Source organism: Xiphias gladius, chromosome 17 (genome assembly GCF_016859285.1).
Source record: "Xiphias gladius isolate SHS-SW01 ecotype Sanya breed wild chromosome 17, ASM1685928v1, whole genome shotgun sequence".
Lineage (NCBI taxonomy): Eukaryota > Metazoa > Chordata > Actinopteri > Istiophoriformes > Xiphiidae > Xiphias > Xiphias gladius.
The window spans coordinates 13,705,169-13,730,475 of NC_053416.1; the positions used below are offsets into that span (position 1 = coordinate 13,705,169).

At 41.5% G+C, this 25,307-nt stretch overlaps 1 protein-coding gene and 1 long non-coding RNA gene across 5 annotated transcripts in view; one reads left to right on the forward strand and one right to left on the reverse strand.

Moving 5' to 3' along the window:
- Positions 1-2,309: 2,309 nt before the first annotated feature.
- LOC120802111 overlaps positions 2,310-25,307 on the forward strand; it is a 34,079-nt gene continuing 11,081 nt past the window's right edge. For 3 of the 4 annotated variants that reach the window (XR_005709183.1, XR_005709186.1, XR_005709185.1), the window contains exons 1-2: positions 2,310-2,407; positions 3,395-3,544. This is a non-coding gene — a long non-coding RNA (uncharacterized LOC120802111). Of the gene's footprint in view, positions 2,408-3,394; positions 3,545-16,658; positions 16,757-25,307 lie in introns of those variants that run through there. The other variant, XR_005709184.1, reaches the window with a different exon arrangement.
- On the reverse strand, positions 10,289-23,643 carry pitx1 (paired-like homeodomain 1). The gene is made up of 5 exons (XM_040149589.1): positions 23,613-23,643; positions 22,515-22,569; positions 16,783-16,932; positions 15,378-15,580; positions 10,289-11,538 (listed from the first exon to the last, which is right to left on the reverse strand). Exons 2-5 carry the CDS (start codon positions 22,558-22,560, stop codon positions 10,990-10,992), a joined length of 948 nt encoding a protein of 315 aa, XP_040005523.1. The 5' UTR covers positions 22,561-22,569; positions 23,613-23,643; the 3' UTR covers positions 10,289-10,989.

The window sequence follows — 25,307 nt, forward strand, 5'->3', positions numbered from 1 at the left end:
GCCTGCTTTAAGTAGTGATTGCCTACATCTCCCAGAATTCTTTTTGTCAACCTCCAGCAAGTGGTTGTTTCAAAGACAGGAGCAGTTAAACTGAAGATTTTTATTTTTCATCCCTGCCACTGAAAGTCCAGTAAAAGTGCACACCACTACTGTTAAGGAGTTTTGATGAGTTAACAAATAAAGTATGTCAAAGCAGATTCTCAAACACTAGGCTACCTTCCTCACTCAGCCACCCACAGCTCCCTTTAGTGTGTTTTAAGCACAGTCACACACACACACACACACACACACACACACACACACACACTTACGCAGACTAGGCTGTGAAGTCACTGCAGCTCGACTCAGCACAGTCACTAATCCAAAAATGACTGTCATGTGTCAGCTTTGTCAGAATTATTGCAGCGGTACTGAGACAGAGTCTTGGCGGTAATTACTGTACATCATTTTCCCAGGACACATGTAATTATATTAATTCATGCTGTTGTACTTGGGCTTGCAGCAGCAAAAACCAAATGCTCTTTGACTGTGTGATCCAATATTTTGTAATAAGTTTTCAGTTCCACAAATCAAAGTGTATCTCTTTGCAGCACAGCATAAATGTGGGCTAGTTTTAGCATTTAATATCAGAAGCATCAGGTTGACTGTATGCTGAATACATCAAAATACATTCATAAAGGTAACACATTTAACTTTGGGTCATGCTGAACATGGATATATACAGCTCATCAGATTTTGGCTATACTGTTAATGTTGGAAATGCATTGAAATATTTCAGGAGGAAGGAGGTAAAATAAGCAGTTACTGGGCTGTTCAAGACATTTGGCTGATGCTCTATACAGGGAGATTTTGAGCTGAGTGCTGGTATCTTGTTCAAGGACTTTTTGTGGGAAACACAACAGGAGTTACACAGATCACTCCTATGAGCTTCCTGTAGTGTTTGCTTTTTAAATACTATTCATGCTGTAGGAATTAAGTCCACATACAAACTTTTTCTATGTAATAATATGCCTTCTTTGACCATGCTTTAGTTGAAGAATACGCAACTCACAACGGCAGATTCAGTACAAAAGACACAGTGAAAAGCATCACACCTATTTCATACTTTTATGTATTTTGTACTCTATATTTTTGTTATTGTCAACAAATTCCCTGAAAAGACCAAAAATGTTTCAGTCCATCGGTCAAAGATTTATGACTTCCCAACCCTGTCTTTGGCTCTCAGCCCCAGTCCCATTTTTTCCTCCTTAGGATGTAAATAATTTAAAGCAGGTAACAAATATATTGTTTCACTTTTAAAAAAAAGGCTCAGTCATTTCCTAATACAGCTGGATAGTTTATTTTTCAGCAAAAGCTACTAAAAATGGTAAATAGTGCATTTGTTGGGGACTATTTTCAGCTGTGGATTAATACAAATTTGTTATTCTGACATAACAAACTGTAGTGGGTATTTACAGCAGCAGATTAGTGTTTGTGGGATTGACTAAAAAATACACTACAGCTTTTCTCATGTTCATGGTAATGAAGGAACATGTTCCCCAGTCAGCGGTGTGCAACACTGATGTGTTTTTAATAGTTTTTAGACAACAATGGAGTGCTATGGCGCAAAGGCATAAGATATATCAGGGTAAGAAACAATGTCTTTATTTGACTCAATAACTAAGTAACTAAGATTTTAAACGGGCACAGGCCTAGGTACAGCACTATCTCCACACTTCAACATAGTTGAATACTTTTATTGAAGGCACTGGTCACACTGACCTGTCAGATGTTTTCCTAAAATGAGAAGTGCAATTCTGCTTATTGTTACCTGATTCAGAGGGTCCAATATTAACTTCACTATTTCCTTTTACAGTCACTTTTTTGGCCAGTTTGTCTGCTCTCTTGTTTTCCATGACACATGAATGCAAAGGGACCCACATGGATGTGACATAGAAAGAAAGAAAGAAAGAAAGAAAGAAAGAAAGAAAGAAAGAAAGAAAGAAAGAAAGAAAGAAAGAAAGAAAGAAAGAAAGAAAGAAGCTGTGTGAATACTGGATGTGCCTGTCTTGAAGCATGTGAGTGCCAACACAGAATGCTCCAACACCTCACAAGACCAACCCTTATATACCCTCCAGGTAACTAATTGGAGTGGACCACACCAATAGTAGGGGAGCTTACCATAAATAAACTTACAGACAGACAGTTTGGCCACATAGATATTTACAATTTATGCAGTTTTGTTCAAATAAAAACAGGAAATCATAGTGTCAAATGTATATGTAACCACCAGCTTCAGAAAAACGTCTCTCATCCTAACCAGGCACACCCTCTTCTTCAAACATGGTATAACCAGGAAGTAGAAATAGATAGGAAATCCTTGTCAGATCCTTTTGCCTGAGGAACAGAAAGAGGATTAGTAACAATGGTAAGACACTGCCTTCATATTGTAAATATGTTAGCAGTAAGTAGCTTACTATAAAATAGAAGACATCAAAAATGCTTGGTTGTGGTAGTGGCCCACCTCATGGTTTGTTTTCACATTGTGTAGCACTGACTTCCATGGCTAACAGGAACTGCAGACTCATGACTCCTATGTCACACAAACAAAAAAACATGAATACACACACAACATGAAATTTAACTGCATCAAATTGAGAAGAAGCTCCATCAGCCTTTGTCTGCAAAAAAAAAAACCCCAAAAAAACCCACAATCACAAATTTTCTCATCCCACAACTTACAAATGTGTTTATAGCACCAGTTGCTAAAGTTCAGCTGTTAGCATAGTACTGGATGATGGGCCTGTAAATTTTTTTTTTTTTTTGGGAAATTTAGTGTGTCTTGTATGTCAGCACTGTATGTGATGTGGTGTTCTTTTTTTTGTCCAATATGCTATTACTGGAACTAAAAAGCTCACCTCAGCAAGGTTGCTAACTGCACAACTTGTGCTTAGCATATGATATCAAGTGACAATGACAGTGAATTGAACTGTAAATGAGAAGGTTATGGAAAATCATCTTTGCAATGCCACGTGGGTTTCTGTCAGGGTTAAGTTGCTGTTGGGAGGGTGAGACTGTTTTGCCTTCTCGACAACTAGGCTATACCAAAACTTATCCCTTTTGTGCTCTGTTTTCCTTTGTTTGAGAGCATCATAAAGTAAAAATTACACTGATATAAGTTTTGTGGATTGCTTTAATAATGATTTGAAAAGAATGTCTCCTTTAATTTGATGAGAAGTTGAAGTCTTGTGCTACTAGGGATGCACATCTGCCAGTATATTAAGCCACATTGAATTGCTAGATTTTTAAATGGAGCTTGGTTTCATAATGTCTGGACACAAGTCAAAACAGTGTCATAGGGCTACAATCAGTTTTCCGTGTATGGCAAAGTAAAACGATTCATCTGTGTTCACAGGATGGAATACAACATTCGTAGTCTATGGTTTGAGTCTGAATGTGCAACAGACATGGATCACTTGCATGACATCCATTGACAAAAGACATGCTCTGCCCCGTGAAATCTGTTGGCGTGGAAATGGGATGACCTGTTGCTGGAGTTGAACAGGTAAAATAACACCATCAGCTGGATTAAAAATCAAATGTAAAGATATTTATGCTCAATAAATTGCAATTATTATTTGCCCCATATGTTACTATGATTAACTAACAGTGGTTTTAAATGTTCTCTTAAATTTCTCTCAGCCAAAGAGTGTGTTAATGAGAATGGTATCACTTAATGGTACAATGCACACTTGTAATGAAATGAGTTTATATGCTGCATCATATTATCACAAAGTGATCATGATCTCAAAATTATACACATTATACAAAGTATGTGGACACGTGAACATGACACCCATATGTAAATCATGGGCATTAATCTGCCGCTGTAACTCTGCTGGGAAAGCTTTCCACTCAGACTTTGGGACCTGGCTGCAGGGATTTTCTCCTGTTTAGCCACAAGAGTGTTAGTGAGGTCACCACTGATGTTTGGTGAAAAGGCCTGGCTCGTAGTCGGTGTTCCAGTTCATCCCAAAGATGTTGGATGGGGTTGAAGTCTGTGCAGGCCAGTCCAGTTATTTCACACCAAACTGGGAAAACAATTTCCGTATGGACCTGGGTGTGTGCAGGTGGTATTGTCATGTTGATACAGGAAAGAACCTGTTGCCATAAAAGTGGAAGCTTACTATACTCTAAAATTTCATATATGTTTTCGCAAAAAGATTCCCCTTACGTGGAACTACGGGGCCTACAGCAGCCCAAACTTTGAAAAACCTCACTCCAAGACAGGTGTCCATATACATTTGTCCATGCAGTTTTTCCAAATCAGATTCGTGTTAGCGGTAACTGTTCATCTTACCTTCCCACTATATTTGCTGTGCAAACGAATGGCTAATTTTACACAATTAGAAAATTTTGCACCTCAGATATTAACCAGATCTTATGTATGTTTGATCTTGTGATCAGTGTGAGCAGCAAAAACCTGATGGATCTGAATATCAGGGAAAAAAACTGATTCAGAGGCACTGAGCTTACTTTACATGTGGCTTGTATTTGAAGATTTAGGTCAGAAGGGTCAGTCTTGTGTCACTCACCTGTGGCAGTTGCCATAAGTCTGTAACCCATGGCAGTCTGGCTGAGCTGTGGTAAGCTTGCTCCACAGTGACACACGACACTGGACAAAAAGCCAAACATTGACTTAACTGGTGTGTGCTTTGGAGACGCTTTTGCTCAGTGAAAACCGAAAAGGGAGATACAGTAACCTGAAGTGTGTTTGAAACATGCAAAAGCAAAACATGCAACATCTTGAGTTATTGTTTGTGATGCGAGTGTCATGGCAACAGTAATCCAAAAGCAATCAAATGTGAGCAGTGGTTCAGGATTCAGCCTGTTGGTTCCCCTTTTTGCATGAGGGTGTCTCGTTCTCTGCAAGTTTGAGATTTGAAAAAACTCCATTTGATTGTAAAAGAGAAGGTTTTTGTACTCCCAAATTACAATATGGCACTTTAAAGGACCATACAGGAAGTTCAACACCATTTACTACAAATCATGTATACTTCATATCACTGCCAAACACTTTTTCTAATCATACCACAGTTTTCTAGACTGATTGCATGTTTCCTATTTTCCAAGCAATCGTTACTTTTGTTTAATTTCAGTATGATATCAAAATCAACCTGCAGAGACTTGAAATGCACTAGAAATAGGTCTATAAAAGGTGATCCATCACAGCGTCTGCTTTTGTGAAGGTCATTATTGTCAATAACTTTGAGGATAATAACAGCAGACAAGATGTTCAGTGTGATGGATTACCAATCTCACTCATGTTTCAGTTCCTTGCAATAAAATGTTCATGTTAAATGAAAATTCTTGGAAACTAATGGCTTCATGGAAGATTGGAAAAACATTCATAGTACTTTGGTCAGCAGTTATGCAAAGTACAGACACCTGATTTGTGTGGACTGCTGTCTTGTTTTTGGGATGCAGCAGCTGCCTCACACCCAGGGAGATAAACATCACTCTCATTAAGAAAGATGAAGGCCGGTGCTGCCATCTTGTCCTAATAGACCCCTGCTGCTATTGTTTGATTACAGGGTCAGTATTTTTATATTACAGAGTCTAGGTAGTGCTTCCAGATAAACTACAGGTTTAGATGTAAACAGAGACTTAGTTTGTTTATAGGATGCAGCAGCTGTAGTGCAGGTTTCAGGATCAGATGAAGTGCTCCAGGGACGCAGGAGCAGGAGCAGGAGCAGGAGCAGGAGCAGGAGCAGGAGCAGGAGCAGGAGCAGGAGCAGGAGCAAACTAACAGAAGCGGAACAGCATTGTAGTCACAGCTGTGGGAAGGACTCGGTTAAGCAGCGCTTGTTTTGTTAATTAGGATACATCGGATGGGCGCGGTTGTAGAGACTGTTCGGATGTCAGTTACAGAAGTGTAGTGACATTCATATGATGGCTTCAAATATAAGGTCCAGCCTCTTCTTACGTCATGGTGGTATTTGCTCAATTCTGCCTGTCAAACACTTTGATGAAATACACAATTCTTTGCCCCCGTAATGAAGACGGCTTTAATTTTTGAAAAGGAGGATGAAGCTTCCACTTTTTTGCAACCACTAAGCATATTGCAAATACTGTTCAACTGGTTTCTTGGTTTGTTTATTCAATTTCTTTCATAGCCCACTATAGCATAACCTTAGCCATCGTCACACTGAACTCCTATGGGGCAAAAAATATGCTGCTGGGCCCCTATTGACGCCAAGGCATTATGTCCTTATGGCAGCTTCATTATTTGACCAGAGACATGGAGACCAACATCATAGGCCCCAGGTTTCTGTGTGTCAGTTAGTTTACCGTAAGTTGATTAATTAAAAACTATTTATAAAGAGATACATACCATGTGAGCACAATGAAAATTCAAATAATAAAAGTCAAACTAGATTTTGATAACAGGGCCATATGCCAAAAGACCACAGGGCCACAACATTAGGTAATAATGTGCGACCTGTCTTAGTTGATATTGCACTTCACTGGTGCAAATTTCTAAACAATGTACAACAACTTACCAAAACTAGTTGACAGGTCATGCATTTTTGCACTTTTGGGCCCCTAGGGCTTTTACCTGCTTTGCCTGGCTGGTAATCCAGACTCGCCTCAGTACAGCAACGTGGCCAGGAGGAGAGCAGTTCAATTCTAAGTGTGCCTCATTAATTACATATTCAAATGAAAGTACAAGATGAAACATAATAATGCATTTAAAACCAAAGTTTGCTGTTTGCGTTCTTGAGTTCCTACGGGACTAATCAGAAAAGCTCTGTGATGATGTGAAGTCTAGCATTATTTCTTCTTCATGCTGTATTGATTTTAAATTTCAGTTAATTTGAAGTTATTGTTAGGAATGAAAGCTGGAACTGTTTGAATCCATTTTGGCTGCAACCCTCCCTTTGGATGCTGTGTCCATTAAATTGTGCAACTAACAATTATTTTCATTCACGATTAATCAGCTGATCATTTCCTCAATTAATCAATAAACCGTTTTCCCAGTCGAATGCCAGAAAAGCAGGAGAAACACCCATTGTAATTTCCGAGAGCCCAATGTTTTGTTTTGTCTGAGGAAAAAGTTAAGAAACAAGCAGCAAATCTTTATAAAATACTCACAACAGTTACTTGATTATCAAAATGTTTGTTGCTTAATTTCTTGTCTAACTGGTTCTTATCTTTTCGTCTGACGTTTTACTTTTTTTTTTACACTCTGTATCGCACGCACACACACACGCACACACACACACACGCACACGCACAAACACAAACTCACCAAAACAACACACACAGCTGTCATTCCGTTCCATTCTATTCTATTATTCTACTATCTCCTATTGTGTTCCATCGCAGTATCTCTAATAATTCAGGGGAAGTGGGGATTTCCTGACCAGAGAAACTCTCGTTCAAATATTTACCGGCTATAAAGCGGTGTGTGTTGAACTTTGCCCCCCAGGTTCAGGCTTGTTCACGGCGTCGCGCGGTCTTATCATAGACTGTATAACTGGAAACAGGCATTGTGGGTAACATTTACGGCACCATGCGCACTTTGTTTTTGTTGCGAGTCCCTGAGCTTCGAGTGACTTTGTTCTCCCGTCCAACATTTTCAAATCAAAGCCCGATAGCTGCGATTACAGCCCAGTGCGCATGCCCGTCCCGAGTAAACTTTCTTCCCCCGCCGTGCACGCGGGCGCGCCCAAGGAAAGAATTTGAGGCCGTGCGCGCTGCTGATGTTACTGTTGTGACTTGTTATGAATGATGAAGGTGAACGACAAAAGAGCTTCAGTAACCCTTGTGACAGAGTGAAAGGAAGAGCTACAGGAATAGAGAGAGCGCACGGCGTCTAAATGTATTTCTAAAAAAATGATACACTGTTGTGGAGTTTTAAAATCATGAAACACACCCAAGTCTGCATAAACTCCCTTTTCAGTGTCAGACTCGCTAAGGTAAAAATATTTTAGGAATGCTATAGTAACTAAGGTCTACATAAGCGCAAGTTGCACAGACTCACTACATGTTAAAGTGAAATATTATAGAGCCATTGTAGGAGATAAATTCACCCAAATCTCCAGATGAGACACACGCAGACGCACTACATATTAAGGGTAAACTATTATAGGAATATTGAGAGATATTTTCCAAAAAAGTCACCTTAATTTCAAAATAAAGTCACTTTGGAGTGTGAGAGACAAGATATTATAATAGTACTATAGGAGCTTGCTGACGAAAAAGCACCATAAGGGCAAAAAATGTACTTTTCGAGTTTCACACACTAAGGTAAGACATTATAGGAATATCAGTCAACTGAGGAGAAAATTTCCAAAAGCCACCTCACTCACATAAACTCAGTGTTCAGTATCGCAGACACACTCCAAGCCAGGAGAAATATTATTGGAATATTATATAAGTACTGCAAGAAGGCAATTGCCAAAAAGCCACCGTACAGTAAAGATAAAGTCGCTTTTGAGTGTCAGACACACTACCTGCTATGGTAAAATATTACAGTCACCGCAGGAGAAAATTTCCCAAAAGGGGTCATAAGTTTAACATAAACTCTCCTTTAAGAATCACAGACACACTGCAAATCAAGATAAATTATTACAGGAATAACATGGAGGCATAATTACCAAACTGCCACCATGAGGCCAAGGTTTGCTACTGAGTATCACAGACACACTTCAGGCTGTTGTGAAATAGATCTGTTTATGAGATCTAATACAAAAGAGTCAGGATAAAGTCACCTTTAAGTGGTCATACCGTGGAATAATAAGTAGAGGAATTTTAGTGCAGAAAATTAAAGATGGCAAAAAGAAACCGAGGAACTAAAGTATGGGCCTATACTCTGGAGTATGGACTGCAAAGCTAGTGGAGCAAAAAGTGAAGCAGAGCAGACGCTGTATTTCCTGCCAATAATGATAGGATATGGGATTTAAAAAAAAAAAAAAAAAAAAAAAGGGGTTAAAACTCGCTAATATAGACACTGGTTTACATTAGAGAATTGCTGACTTGTAACACTGCAGGCCTGCAACACCGTCGTATAAATCACCGGATAGTTCTTCTGCTATCACAGGCTGCTTTATTAATAATTAGAAGACGGTTTTACATGCGATGGTTCATGAAAGTGCCTGTAATCCCAACATCCTCCCCTCGCAGGGAGTGAAAGCACACAATCTTTGCTGCTCCACTCGTGCAGCGCGCTAATATCAGTCTAATGGTGAGTAATATAGATATGGGGATTTCTGGAGGCGTCAGAAAACAAGATATGATATCAATTTAGTTAATTTTGTGTTCACAGAGACAAACGTGCCCGGGTTTGTTGCCAACAGGAGGAGAGAGATACAGGTTGTTTTTTTTTCACGGTGGTTGAAGCGTTTTTGAAAAAGTCCTGTGAATAATCTACAGTATGCGGGTTGGTTATACTTATCAGATGTTGAGACAGATGTATGTTCCTTTTTCAAATGGGATTGGGTAGGTAGGCCCACTGAGAGGTGCGGGCTCCTGCCAAACCTCGGCCCAAGTGAGTCCAAATTGAATCGCGTGCGTTATGGCGCTGTGATGAGGGCAAAGATCAAGTAAAAATAATCATAAATCCATTTCGACACTGAATATTATGAAATAAAACACATCACAGGCTCAAATCCGCCCATTTTTCTCCACCGAGCGGTAAGATGTTGTAATTATTAGCCAATAATATTAAGGGACGCTTCAGACAAGGACCCTATTAGTTCCTAGGAATGTAGATATGAATTAAGGTTGTGAGGGTTTTGCAAAATGCGTATAAACTCCGGTGGGTTCATTTCCCTCCACGGACAAAAAGTAATTTGCTTTGTAATAAAGAGAAGAAAGGAAAAGAAAAATGCAGGAATAAGCTTCAAAATTAACAAAAGGGGGGAAAAAATAATGTGATAAAAGCCCAGATAACTACTGGCTAGTCCCATTAATCCTTCAAAATCGTCATATTTCTGAGATAATCTTTTTAAACTGAGTGGATCAATAGGCTGCAGATAATTTGCCAAGTTATTTATTTTGCTCCCCGCTGGGGAAAATTGGACCACTGCGGCTTGTCTGGTGAAGCAAAGACTCCCCTGAAACATACTTGAAATAAACCTCTTTTCCTGGAGTTTATTCAAACAAACATGTTACCATAAACACATGAGGACTTGGAATCACCTTTTGCATACAGTTTAGTCTAATGAACTTACTTCTGCAAAGTCTTACATTATCGTACAAAACAAGTTGCACTCAACTTAAAACATGCGGGTTTTTTTTTTTTTTTTTTTTTTTTTTTTTCCTATTTTCAGCAATCAAAATGAAAAGCATTTCAAAGTAAAGTCACAGAACGGGAGGCGTCATGGAGTCAAACGGGCCGGTGGCACCCTGCATAGACGGTAAATAGAAAGCACAGAGAAGCAGTATAAAATATGTACAAGATAGGCTAGATTTTGTCTTTTTTTTTTTTTTTCCCTCAGAGTCTGGACTCACGACAGGCTCGACACGTTATCTATTCTTTTTTTTTTTTTTTTATTCTTGCAAATCCTTGTGTTGGTCGAGAAAACCCCCAAGCCAGTCTTCAAAAGCGAGCAAGCAAAGAAAAAAAAATCCCATCGTCTGTTTCATATGTTAGGCCTGTATATATTTACATTTATATATTTACAGTGCAGCAATGTAACACGTCTTCATCATTTAAAAAAAAACCAAAAAAAAAAAAAAAAACCTGGACATTTCAATTGCTGTGCAAGTTCATTGGTAAACACATATAACCCGCATAATCCATGTTTTCTTTTTATGAAAAAATGATTGCAACTAATCCAGTTTAGTTGTCTTTGATTTTTTTGTTGTTTTTTTTTGTTTGTTTGTTTGTTTTTTTCCCCCCCCATCCGCAGGTAGCCTTTAAGCTCTGACACCGTGTCCGTTCATCACATATATATATTTCTTTATTTATATTTGTAACATTTCGGCCCCGCTTTTCGCCCGTCAGCTGTTGTACTGACAGGCGTTCAGGCTCGACCCGGGGCTCTGCAGGCCGCTGTATCCAAACGTTGGGTGCTGCTTGGATTTGAGTCTGAGGGAGGCCAGGCTGGAGTTGCAAGTGTCCCGGTAAACGCTGTACGGCGAGCCGGGAGGCCCGTACGGACACGCGGACGACGACATGGCCGAGTTGATGCCGGACGTGCCGATCCCGTTCAGGTTGCTGATGTTGTTTAGGCCCGGGGTGGGCATGCCCGGCACGGCGGAGTGGCCCATCCCGGAGGCCATGGTCATGGAGGAGATGGAGTTGGGCGCCGAGAACATGGACTGCGAGGTGAGGGGGCTCATGGAGTTGAAGAAGGTGAAGTTCTTGGTGGACAGCGGCGCCGGGGCGAGGCCCTTGTTGGTCCAGTTGTTGTAGGTGTAGGCCGGGTACATGTCGTCGTACGGCTGCATGAGGCCGCTGAACTGCGGCAGGTAGCTGTTTTTGCACAGGTCCATCTGCTGGTTCCGCTCCCGCTTCCTCCACTTGGCCCGGCGGTTTTTGAACCACACCTGGAGGAGACACGGAGGGTTAGAGGTGCGGACATCGGCAGCATTCGGAGCAGAGTCACCTGAGACATGAGCGAGGAGCCGCGGGCCCTCAGACTCTAAAAGGGGATTTCTCCTTAGGTTCCTGATTACTATCATTATCATTATTTGTCATTCCACTAATGCTAATGGCCCATACCCTCCAAGTATCACACCCTTCCTGTAAGAATCACACGGTATCACTCTGTTTCTTAAATGTTAGAAATTGTAGTTAGAACTAATGGACTCATTTCTGCGCACATTCAGTTGGGCGTTGGGTGGGGTATTAACAGATTTGATTACCTTTCACTGTTACTGTAATTGATTTGCACGGGGTATTTAAAAAAAATAAAATAAAAATGAAGGGGCACAATCAAAAGACCAACGTTAAAATTCAAAATGTGAAGCTGCAGGCCCAACGACTTCATTTTATTAACGTTCTCAGATGCCCGAAAATTTGTTTACGACACTTTGTAAACACAGAAAAAAAAACCCCATATAGACTGTATTTTCACTGAGGAATCATTTGAGAAACACACACGAAGTCGTATTAACCTCATCATAGTCGAGCTTTTCGGTTCGGCTCCATAAATACAGCAGCTATTTATTTTTGATCACAAAAATGATTTTTGGGGGCAAAGTGAACTCTCTGCTCCGTTTCTGAGGATTTGTATTAGAGCCGTTATAACTCTTCTCTTTCCCCGCAGTGAACACGTCCAGCTGGATTTGGTCTTAATCGTCATTTCCTACTAAAATCGCACAACCAGTCCGGTTTGCTGCAACGGAGCCCTGATGTAAGATAGAGGATAAGATAGAGGAGAAGCCAGTCAAAAAAACCCTTTAATTTGCACAGCATCGGTCTGTTTTGAAAACAAAGTCTTTAATGTGAATCTCTCTCTCCCTCTCTCTCTCTCTCGCCATATGTACGGAGAGCGAGAGAGACTGTCAGTTCCAAACTACTGCTTTTTGTTTGGGTTTTTCTAACTGACCGTTTTGTTTTGTATTTTTTTTTTTTTTTTTTTTTTTTCCAAAGGCCGTATTTTTTTTTTAAGACACACTTATTTAGTTTTACGTTTAGTTATTTGCGCAGGAAGTGTTGAAGGAGCTCTGGTGAGTGCGGAAATATAGAAATATAATTAAATGACCAACTTTCCCCCACGATAGTCGCAAATAACGTTTCTTTCAAATGAAGCCTTTGGCACGAGGAAACATCCATATTTTTATTTTGAATATTGTATTGAGATGACCTTGCACTCGGCGACGATATGTAAATGAATCATAAGATTTTTGTTGTGTCAAAACGCAGTTTCCAAATGACACAATTCAAATAAAGCAATTGTAACCACCGAACACAAATGTGTTTTGACTTGAGCTAGAGCCAAGCGTGCGTGGCATTAGTATATGTTTTTTATTTATTTAGTTGTTTTTGCTTCATTTTAGCAATGACTTATTTCTCCGTTGCATGCGAGGGAAATGAATGCCTACTTGTGTGTGCATATATTAGTATGTAGGTCAGACAGCCTCAAAATAAAACCAACAAGTTTACACCATGAGTCAAACACGCACAGTGGATGACTGTACATGAATCAGAAACGTGCCTCTGGATATCCTCACCCCTTATCGAAACCTGACAAAATATCCGTTAGTTGGCACTCTGCGGGTCATTTTTAATTCATAGTAGAAACAGTTTACAAGTGGTACCATCAGACGGGCCGGCGGAGGCTATTTATAGTTGCGCAGGGGACAGGGTGCTGCGGACAAATTGTCCACAAAGACGTGAGCGATGTGACAGAGGGCTGCGGAGGAAACGCGCAGGCTGCGTTTCACGGCACCGCCGCGGCTCGCGTGCCCGTGGGAGGCTTCGGCTTCCTTAAACCCAGCGAGAAGGGAAAAAAAAAAAAGAGCGAAAGAAGAAGAAGCCCATTAACGCTGGTTCTCGATGTCATGTTAAGGAGCAGAGACCTCATTAACATTCAACAAATCTGAGCCCACAAATACAACTCAGTCTCACCTCACCGTATTATCTGTCAAGCTTGATAATACACCGATGATCTTAAAGGGTCAAGTCCAAACACTTAAAAATGTCAAAACATTTTATTAAGTGCTCAGATATGAATATGAGATATTCAGTCTGCCCCGTGTCACGCCACGATCTTTACAACGTTTTCCTCTTACCCCGCCAAAATAAGAGACTGCGCTGTTTTGAAATTCACCCATTTCTTGGCTCGAGAAAAAGTCTAGCATTCTAAACTTGTTTTTTTTTTTTTTTTTTTTTACTGTTTTCTCTGCACTTTAAATAGCTGTATGCATTTTTATGCAATTTGAGACGGTGGATTTTGCAAGACCGGCCGCCCGGCGCCAGTTGCTGTAAATGAAAACCAAGTGCCATTTTTTTTTGTGTGTGTGTGTGTGTGTGTGCGTGTTTACGTGTGTGTTGAACGCACGTTTCCAGAATCCACATTTTCTTCAGAGTAAAGAGCAGCTAGCATTATTACCTTTTGCGTACAAAAATGGCACATCGTGTTGTCTGCACTTTGTTCAGGCACTTACTGTGTCAGCTTTTTTTTTTTTTTTCCATTTTAAAGGTTCCTATTATAGGAATTCAGGCTTCGTTAATGATTTAAAATAGGTTAAATACGATATTGTTCAAATATTTTTATTTCCAAATTGTAAAAACGTATCGCCCTGCCGCTGAAACGCCCGCCCTGATCAAATGTAGCCACACGCTGTTCCTACTCATTGGACAGCCACGGGTAGACCTGGCGATATGCACAGGTTCCTCCACGGGGACAAATAAAGGTCCAGACAGGCGGTGAAGTCACCGGGAGACAAATCCTCTATTGGCTCCATCAGCAAAGCGGATGCAACCCTAAAAAGTACGGCTCATTAACAACAGACCCGAATAGTTTAATGCACCTTGCCTTTCTGCTAAATTTCCAACATGAAATATGAACGTGTGTTTTTGAAAAACGTGCCGCTTCATTCCCGATGGTGTTAGAATTACGCGCGGTGTTGAGAATTGAGCACGTGCTTTAATAACGGTAGACTTCCTTTTTGGATGCATTGTAGCTGACGGTCAGGGATGACTGCTACTTAATGACTGTTACAGTTTCTGAAAATATCCCACTTTTTTTTTTTTTTTTTGTCAGCGTATTTTTCTGCGGCGTATCTCTGAATTACACAAATGTAGTTTCCAGCCGCCCGAGTTGTTTGGAGTCACTGCAGTAATTTACATGAACTCAGTTAAAAGGCTGGATTTTGGTCCTCCGAGGAAAAGAGACACAGTCTATAAAGCATAGAGCTCGATATCACATAATAGGCTTTAACAATAGATGTTGTTATCGCTCTGTCCTGATGTAAAACATTAATGGGGGGTCTGTGTTGACATCCTCAGTGGAGATTTTTCTACAATGTCTCATTAAATTATATCGTATTAGGCAAACCAATGGTCAATTATGCATTAAAATATTATAGCGGAAACATGAAGTTATTTGAATTCAGCGCCTCTATCATACAAAGTGTGACCCTGATATTAAGCCGTTTTAGGAGTATCTTTTCTTGCATTTTTTTTTTAAATGTTTGAGTTACTTTTTAATTTGTTAATCTTCTCCTACTCATTTATTTCGGAGCATTTGGCTGAAAATTTCACTATTTATTTGGTTTCTTGTGTCTTGGAATTATTTCACTCAATTAGCTAATTAATGAAGAGTTCCCTCACCCGGAAGAACCATCGAAGAATGCTCTAAGTTATTTGCAAAGTCGTCTTTACGCATGCATTACGCACACGTTACGCACGGTCGGCGGTCTGCCTGCTGGCCTCTTACCCGGACTCTGGCCTCGGTCAGGTTTGTCCACACGGCGATCTCCTCCCTGGTGCTCATGTCCGGGTAGCGGTTCCTCTGGAAAGTGGCCTCCAGCTCCTGCAGCTGCTGGCTGGTGAAGTGAGTCCGCTGCCGCCGCTGCTTCTTCTTCTTGGGGTCATCCGCGTTCCCGTCATCGCTCCTGTGTTCAGCGCTCCTCTCCTTTTCTGTGGATCATAAATCGGGGTGAAATTACTGCATGTTACAGCTATAGGGAACTTTGAGTAGCATGTAAATGAGACATTTTTACATTCAATAACTTAGTATTTTGCACCATAAAGTTTAAATAAAGTGCAGCAACGTGCAAACTAAAGCTTTGGGTCAATAATTGAAAAGGCCTGTCAGCAAGAAATAAAGCCAAAGCTATAAAAAAAAACTGTTTACAAAGTTCTTCATAAAAAATAAGCCCGAGAAGAGAAGTGACAGCTTCAAGCCAAATATTTACAAACATGTCTAGGAGTTTTGCATCGATTCTTTCAAACACACTTAGGGAAGATCTCGGCGAATATTACTTTCTTTACGACCAAGTCTGCCCATCCTTATCTCCCAACTGCTATCTTGTATTCGTGTCCTAACAAGATTGCTTCATTAAACTGAAGGGTCAACACGTGCAAAGGTTAAGAACACAAAAAGGAATATTCTATTGAATGTTTGCCAAAAAATAAAAAGCAACTTAAACCTAAGCCCACCGAATCATTTTTAATGTTTAGGGCCCATAAATAATTTTAACGGAGAAAAATAATGAATAAATAATATTCACGCGTTATTTTCTACTTCTTCCTCAAGTGGACAGAGACAGGGAAGAAAGAGCCATTGTTTTTCTAAAAATGTGGCAAAGTTGAAAAACAAAAAGCTTCTCCAAGATTTGTTAATACAGACCTTCTGGCTTTCAGTTTAGATTGGTGGATGGGCCCAATATTTATATTTTTGGTTTAATGCATTTACTGACAGCAAGCCAGGCTGTTCTGCAAATTTTTCCCCGACAGACCTCGGGATCCTGCCAAATATTTGGCTCATCCAGCGCAATAAACAAAAAATGGGGTGTAACTGCACCGAAACTGGACTATTTTCCCTACTTACCAAACTACTTACTTACAAACGGATTTGGATGGATTTTATCCCTGTACATGATGCCCCGCAACACACGGAAATAAATCGTCGTTGCATTGAGAATAAGCAAACACTGGGACGAACAAGTTAACTAAAATACTGTCCCCCCCCTTTTTTTTTTTTTTTTCCCTGTAGCGTTAAACTAGCTGGCATGCCTCTGTGACAGCCCACCGTAAACGTGCTTAAGGAGACGCAAAAATAAACTGTTATTGCACCCAGAAGAAGGAATCGAGTAGCTTGGAGCACTCTGACTCTGTACCTGCCAACTCTGTGTCCGAAGACTCGCTGCTTGAGTTCTCTAAAGTTTCTCGACTGCTGTTTGAAGTTCTCGGTAAATGAAACGCGGGGGCCACGTCGCGGGGCGGCGGTGCTCTCACTGCCTCTGCGATTCTGTCCAAATTCATCCCACCTTGAAGAGAAGGATGCGTACAGAGAGGGAAACGGGGTGAATCCTGGGGTGCACAAAGCCTTCCTCAACAGCTACGCTACAAAAAATCCACCCGCTGCCAGACACACACCACGACATGAGAGGGTGAACCATGCAGGGAGAATTTCCACGAGAGTTTTGTTCTTCCACAACAAAAACAGGGAGACTTGGATTAAAAAAAAAAAAAAAAAAAAAAAGGATCACACAGCCCCCCTTTCTCTCCTCTGCAGCGGCGCTCTCCTTCTAATCCGCTGCAGGGAAAAGCTTACGCCTGCTGTGACCGAGACGACGCTCCGGCTCTCCAACCAACACTTGAGACCCACCCATCTGCTTCGTTTAACCTCCCCAAAATGAGCGGCCCCACCCACTTGCCCGCTGCAAGAAAAGCAGCCACTTAAACATGACACTCCGTCCCTGACGTAGAGCTAGAGCAAATGAGAAAAAGAAAAGAAAAGAAACAAAAAAAGCCATTCATTCATTAGAGGTTTGCTTTTTGTCGCATGTAAATCGGCAAATATCTCGTTTAAATCACGTTTAGGTGCAGTGCAAAAATAAAAAGTGGCCCCTCTGAGCAAAAGACTGTAACTAACAAGTGAATCTGCACTTGATGGACTTTAAAGCTCGGTGCTAGACAGCATTTCCGGTTAACGCTGACATTTTTTGCAGCGTTCACTTGCTCTTTTCGACAGAGCGCGCAGTGCAACGCTTTGCCCTTTGAGAGTAAAATGGGCCTTTTATTCACTCAGGCATGTTTGAATGCGTTCGGCGCAACGCCGTTGGGTGCGCTTATACACGAGCACCCGCTCACACACACACACACACACACACTCCCAACACGACGTATATCTCGGATATGTACAGAGCTGAATAAACATTTACTATCTAACGCGGGCTTGTCGTCTCTCCCCAGTATGAAAAGTGCATCAAGATATTGAGATAATTGTGTGTATGGATGACACGCACTTTAAATTGACAAGTGTCGCTCTATCAGCTCATTAGGACACTTGGGCAACTAAACAATCCGGACGCATAAAAAGCCAAACATCAAGTCTCTCCTGTCCTCTCTCTCTCGCGCGCTACTTGACACGGCGTGTTTTATACCTGGACGGTGTTTTCGGTCGCACGGCCAACGCCAGCCTGTTTTCCGCCAAGTAAATCCGTGAATAATAATCTGTTGACAGCGGAAGATCCGTCTGCGCTGCAGTTTCCCCGAACAGCCAGCGGTTCATGTCCAAACTGTGTCAAAAAAAAACCTGCTGCACTCCGCGCTCACCAACCCGCTCCGGCCGCACAGCCGGGCCCCAACCGTTCAGCTCGACTCGCATGATGACGGACGGCCCGGTTATACGGTGCGATTACAGATAACCCGAACATGCTACGGATATTGACGCGTTTTGCCCCGCGCCCGTTCTGTTGGCGCTGACGCACAAATGGCAGCCAGGACATCACTGGAGAGTCGGTGTCATTGTTTACGTCTGTTTTTACACCGTGGAGACTGGGACCATTTGGAACAGAGAAACCAATTAGGTCACGTGGGATCATTTATGTAAAGATGAAGGAGCTACACTGGGACTTGAAAACTAGAATTTCAAACCATACGTTATAACGTCGCGGTGTTTTTTTGGGGGGGGGGGGCGGATTATGATCTGTCGTCTCGGTCATGCTTTCAGTTCTTCCGTGGCCTCACAGAGCAGTTAAAGGGAGCTGTTAACCCTCTGAGCATTCACATGCCCACTCATTCTCCCAGATGTTGACCTGCTGCTCTCAGCGTGTGCTGCGCCGGACTAGAACTTGTAGAAAACTTGCAGTAACGCAGCAGCTGCAGGTGAAAGGAGACTTTTTTTTTTTTCCACAAACGTCTTTTATCTGTCAGAAAAACGCAGCGGCGCCTACTGGTCGCAAAACTCGAGGCCGAGACTTCTTTCGAGTTCAGTTAGTTTGGAGTCAGGATAGCGCCTGGCGAGGGCCATATTGTAATACCATAAGGTTTAAAGTAGTTGACCTGATGCATATTGGGAAGTCAGACGGGATTCACTTTTATTTCAGACCAATACAGGCAGTAATGTAGTTTTCTTCGGCTTCTTTTTCACGCGACATGGGCTCTGGTTGGAGAAGTCTACGCATTGGGGCCTATATTCGCACAGCTGACCCTTGTGTGTGCTAAACTGTGTTTGGCGTGATTGAGCGTTTCTTAAAAGAAAAGCAAATGTTTGCCAAGAATATTAGAAAGTGATGCTGATGTGTCTGTGATAAGTTCAAAAGGCCCAGTATTTTTGGCGCAGCCGATTTGTGGGTCGAGCTCTGATCCTATGTAGAAACCAAGGGTTTTTTTTTTTCCTGACTGAAATACTTTTTCGGCTAAAAATGAGACAAGTCAAACTGTCCAACCCAATGGCAAAATTACTCTCAAGAAAAAGCGGCTCCGAGTGGTAAAAATGCCAATCATTTAAGGACAGGTATTCCATTGTCTCTGCGCACTTGCGCCCAGACGCGAAGCGAAATGCCTGCAGAACACAAATAACATCAACTTCCACATTTTATTTCTCAAGGCGGATTAGGGGCTCCTAGCTTTGAGTCCCTCCTGCAGTCTGAGGCCATCTGAAGCGCTGACTAGTCGCCGCTCAGCCTGTAGCCTCCATGTGTCAGGTAAACGCGGAGCGGCTCGGGCCCGAGACCGTCTGAGACTCGGGCTGCCACCGGCGCCAGTCTCGAGCATTTTTTTGGCCATTGTATGACAGTGACTTCTGACATGAGATCCCCGTCCGACCGGAAAACTCCACCCGAGGGCCCTTTCAAAAGACAACTGTGCAAGCTTTCAACAATCACTTGCCTTTGCTCAGCCTCTCCCTGCACAGAAGGGGCTCATACTGGGGCCCGTATTACATCTCTACACATTACTGGCCTGTCATATGAATTCGTTTTAATGAGATGATCTTAATGTCTAGAAAACGGATTAACCATTCCACTTTTCTTTTTTTTTTAAAGCAGATTCCTGATCCAGCCCGCGCAATGGTGGCCTGTTTGTGCGCAGGCAAAGGCCTGTAATAAAGTCGACCCCTCACATATAGCCTACCCACCGAGATGCCCTTGGGCAGGAAAGCTCCATCCCCTACCAGCTTACTCACTTTCTAAGCTGTAGTCAAGCGCGTAAGATGGTTTTTAGGGGGATGTTTGGTTGAGAAGACAAATTTAGCTGCACCGTGTGACCCCCAACACGCAAGTGAGCGGAGAAACGGTAGACGATGAATTTTGTAATCGAGTGACCTCGGCGACCTGTTCATCCCGTAGTGACAGCAGGTGCTATTTACTATGCAGGCTGCGAAGGTTGAATGTAGGGTGCGTGTGAGTTGGGAGTTAATAGGTACACTGAATCCCACCCGTGAAGTGCGCACGGCCCGGCAGGTCAATAGACGTTTTTTTGTTCTGTTGTTGTTTTTTTAATTGTAGGGAGTAGTGTAGTGGAGGTCACCCTGAAATACATTTAGAAAAGACACGGTACCAGAAGTTATTGACAAAACTGCCCGTTTGGAAAGCGTTATAGGCCAGTTACAGGGGGATCACGGCTTAAAGATGCTTGCCCCTTTCGTAATGTCATAGAAGATAATTAAAAAAAAAAATAAGATCACACTAAACCCACTGACCCTTGAAGTCCTCACAGGAGTATTATAGGATTTACAGCACATGCAGATTTTCCATGGAGGAGTTCATGTGATTTGTACCTTCATCTGTCCTCCAGCAGATATTACAGGCTGATATATTGGGGTGCTGCTGGTGGGGGTGCTGGTGGTGGGGGTGGTGGGGGGTTGCATCTAAATACCAGCCTTCTCTGGCTGCATCCCTGCCTGCTCCCGCTCCTCCTCTGCTCTGGAGGACACTTGCGTGTGATGGATGAGTTAAAAAGCCTTTCCATCCGGCAGGACAGGTTAAAGGCCAGTGGCAATGCAAACACTCATATTTTTCCTCCAAGAAGGGAAAATAAACTCTGCGAACGTCATCAATCACACGCCAGACTCACAAAAATACAGTCTAGGTGTATTTTTCTCGCTCTTAACTCTAAGGCAAGCAAGCAAAGGGAAGCTGACCACAGGGCCAAAAAACAAAGCGTATAGAAAATTAAAGCTGGCGACACCAGTGGAGATGTAACTGGACACGGTGGGTAACTGGAGAAGGACAGAGCTGATTATTGCCTTGGTGATGGTTTCCCTGCTTGGTCCAAGGCCTGTTTGACCTGGAGCCTGACAACCAACAAACAGCCTGACAGAGGAGATGCAGGTGTAAATAGAACAACCTCAATTGGCCATCACAAGGAAAAGACCCAGAGGTAAAATCATCTATTAAAATGCCAGAAAGTGTCTTATAAAAAAAAGCTTTTATAGTTCTGTTCTAGTTGAACTTAAGCCTGCTCGGTATTCATACATTCATCGTTATGTAGGTTTACTCAAACCCAGCAGCCATTTAATGTGGCTTTAAAAAAAATTAAAAAAGGTGGATAAGTCGAGTTGAGGTGGAATTAGTCCTTAACATGTCAAAATACACACAAAAATGAGTTTTGACTTCCAAAAACAAATATAAAATCAGTACTTTCCATTGGACACAGAGTCCACCAAGTCCATTTTGCCTGAATTTCCCCCACCAGCACAAATACAAGCACCTAGTCATTAATCCCAACCTTTCTCAGCCAGTTTGTATTTTATAATAATTATGTTTCCTACTTACGTGGCACTGTTTAACATCTGACCTTTAAGCTGCAGCTGCTTTAGAATAATAAACGATTATTTCCTGGGAGAAACTCGAGTTTATATGGATTGTAGCTAACCAGTCTCCGTCTCATCTGCATGTCCTGTATTTAAACGTCTAAATCCCCGGATATTTTCTAAGGTTTTCACGTCTCCATTTTACGCCCTTTCTTAGGTCTTACAAGAGAACCTTTTTATTTGTCATCTAAAACCTCATTTGTTTTTATAGGAAAAATATTACACGGAACCCTTTTCCTTCTGAATAGAGCTTTTTGTTGCTCGCTGTCCACCTGGCTTGACGTTTTTCGCTTTTCAAAGGAAAAAACGAAAAACTCGCCAGGAAATCATCCTCATCCTCATCCTCATCATCCTCATCATCTGAACCCGAAACAAAAATAACGCAGACAACTTTAAGTTAAACTCGACTGTGGGTTACATTGTTGAAAACGTTGTTTCAGTCTGTTTCCATTTGATTTCCGCATGCTCTCATTTGCATCTCATTATCTGATGTTTCCGCATATTAACATGTCGCAATTGCCCCGCGCATCCATTCACCACATATCATGCATACTGTGGCTAAAAGCCTAAAAGCAGACGCCTGTGAACACGCACAGCCCATGATTTGCCAGTAACAAGTTCTGACCTCGCTACAGGTGTGTGTGTGTGTGTGTGTGTGTGTGTGTGTGTGTGTGTGTGTGTGTGTGTGTGTGTGTGTGTAATATGTACATGTGTATATATAATATTTATATATAATATATATATATATATATATACTCTAATTCTCTAAAGGGTAATTTAATTGTTCAACGAGCAGAGAACAAGTCATACCTGGGTCCCCACAAGAAATCACATTCTTCGACAGATTCAGTTCCATTCCAGTTGCCTGCAAAACAGAACAAGAGATGTTGCATCAGGAGAAAATTTCCAGATGAACCAAATAGTGTTAGAATTATAATATAAGCATGTTTGATGATACACTGAATAAATTGAAGCTAGTTCAGAACCAGCACCCAGCGATCCTGCAATACAACACTGCTGTAACACAGGACACTTCAAATTCACGTTGGACTCTTTCTGCACCCTGGTCTGAATTCTCTAACACTTTTTCAATGTTAGAAAGTCACAAAATAAATAACGATAAAACTATTATAATGATAAAAATTTGTTAAACTATAAAAACAAAAATTCCAAGGCAATGAAACCATAACAAAACGATAAACTAAAAAATGAAAACTTTACTATACAAGCAGATCTTTGTTTTGGGCCCCCAGTACCACCCCCTAACCCAAGACCCCTAACCCAACATCGCAGGCATTTTTAAACAAGTTTACCTTTGCCATGATACTACACACACACTGACACAGCCCCTCTTATCTACAGGAATCCGTTTGCTGTTTTTATGTCCTCAGTAAATCTTCGCAAAGCCCTCCTCTGTCCAGCCGTGCTTCGCTGCGCGCACACGGCGGCACTTAATATATTTATATACACATTTATTTGGTTCATTTAAGACGGCAGTGCATTAAGAAAAAATACAGGAGACTATTGGCTACGGCTGGCTGACAACGATGCTCAGACACTCTAAGTGATATCGACTCTATTCAAACTTCTAACTTATATTTCAACAGGCGATGCAGCTGTTGAACTACAGAAATCGTTGCTGCGCTCAACCCACTCACTCTCCGGCCTCTCTGCGGTCACTACAGCCTCCCTGGCCCCAACCGGCCGACAACATGCGCCGCTTAATGGACTCGGCACCGATCAACATTTCATTTTTCTCCGTCGTGCTTAGCGCAGAGTCATGTGTGTCTCGTATTTGCAACATCCCAGGCGTAAAGCGGCCAATAGCGAGGCGCCAGCCGACCTTCTGACCAGCTCCCAGACCCTAAAACTCAGCGGCTTGACAGACGCGGTGCGCGTTTTACTCACCAGTTGGATCCCAGCAGAGGCAGAAGACAGGGGAAAAAAAAAAGGAATAGAGCCTCAGAGTTTCCCCATGCAGGTGTTGAGTAAATCCACTTTATGCGTCGGCTGCGAGTAAAGGCTGCGTCCGCGGTAATCAGCGCTTTGGTTGCATCTCTGCGGCGCCGCCTTGGTTTTCTCCCCCAACACTCTGCAGCACGCCTCGCGGTGACGTCACGACACCGCAAACACCCCCCCCCACCCCCCCACACACACCTCCCCACCACCGCCACCTACCAGCTCCCCCGTTGCCATCCTTCACTCTCCTCTTCATCCAGGCGCTTCTTCATCCCCATCATTTTTAAATCCGCGCTGATTCCCTCGCCTTTATCATAATCATCCTCACCTGACGTCATGCTCATCTTCATCCTCGCCCTTTTCCTCATTATCTTCATCCCAGAATTCATCCTCGATCTCAGTTTCTCATCTAAACATTTATTTTCATCCTCATTTCTCAGCACCAGTATGTGAACAACAAGCAGGGAGGGTAAAACGAAAGAATATGAATACATAATAATAATAATAATAATAATAATAATAATAATAATAATGCCCTTATTCACTTTAGTTTTGTGCATGATTGCTGATATTTTCCTCTATTATTTGGATGTGTGAGCTGTGAGGAAAAACAGCTTTGGTGTGAAATGTTGGGGAGTTTTTATGATGCGCATTAACAGACCACATCATTTGTGTGCAGTCCACTATATATATATTATATATAATATATAATATATAATATAAAATATAATATATATATTTTTTCGAAACATTTTCTTTTTCTGTAAATTGACACAGGTTGGATTTGAAAAAAACTGTCAGACAGCTTGAAAAATCACTTCTTTTTTTTCTCAGTTGTGGTCGTCTCATGTAGAATAATAAAACACTTCTGCTATTTCAGCTTTTTTTTTTCTTTACTTCATTTTAAATATTGATTTATTTTACAAAGCTCAAAAACAGACAAAAATTCAGCATAGTTCGTCCCTTGGTCTTCATGTGTTACCTGGCTTGTCAAACACGAAAAATCACAATGTCACAGTTGGCAGCAGTTCATCTCTAGAAGAACCTGCGAGTGTGGGCTCTAATAGTGATTCTCTTTTCGATTATTCATTGATTTGGAAAACAAAGTGCAACGGAAACAATGGAGAACTTGTTGACGGATGATTATTAAAACAATTAAATTATGAATGTCCTGATATTCACGTGCAGCGTTAAGCGCTGTTTTGTTCTGCTAATCAAAACCTTTTTAATTGCGCAAATATTTTATTTGTTCTGTGGAAAGTAGACTTTTTGCAATAAAAAAAATGAAAATCTAGAAGAAAAATATTTTCATTTTAAAGAAAAGAAGATACTGAAATGGAAACACTCAGGCCCTTGTGTGTCTGTGCTGCAGCAGCGCAGAGGCGAAGGGGTCAGTAAAGACACAATGACAACGATGACAACAAAACACTTTTGTAAATTCTTCAACTAAAGCAAATAAACTGATGATTCGGGTCAGGTCTCTGCAGCACTGACAAAAGGCATAAAAAGGCAAAGTAACATAGTAGGTTACTGATTAAGATTTTAGTAAAACTATGAAAATGAATAGAAAATAAACAGGCCTACGGTAAAAATATAAAAAATAATTAAATTTAATTTACATATTCAATACCTGAAAAGCATTTA

What these genes read in the sequence shown, in the direction of transcription:
- pitx1 (XM_040149589.1), bottom strand. Translation starts at nt 22,560, where the DNA reads ATGGAACTGAATCTGTCGAAGAATGTGATTTCTTGTGGGGACCCAG. An exon ending in GATTTCTTGTGGGGACCCAG is followed by an intron (nt 16,933 to 22,514) that starts GTATGACTTGTT and finishes CTTCTCTTCAAG; the next exon opens with GTGGGATGAATTTGGACAGA. An exon ending in TGACCGAGGCCAGAGTCCGG is followed by an intron (nt 11,539 to 15,377) that starts GTAAGAGGCCAG and finishes TGTCTCCTCCAG; the next exon opens with GTGTGGTTCAAAAACCGCCG.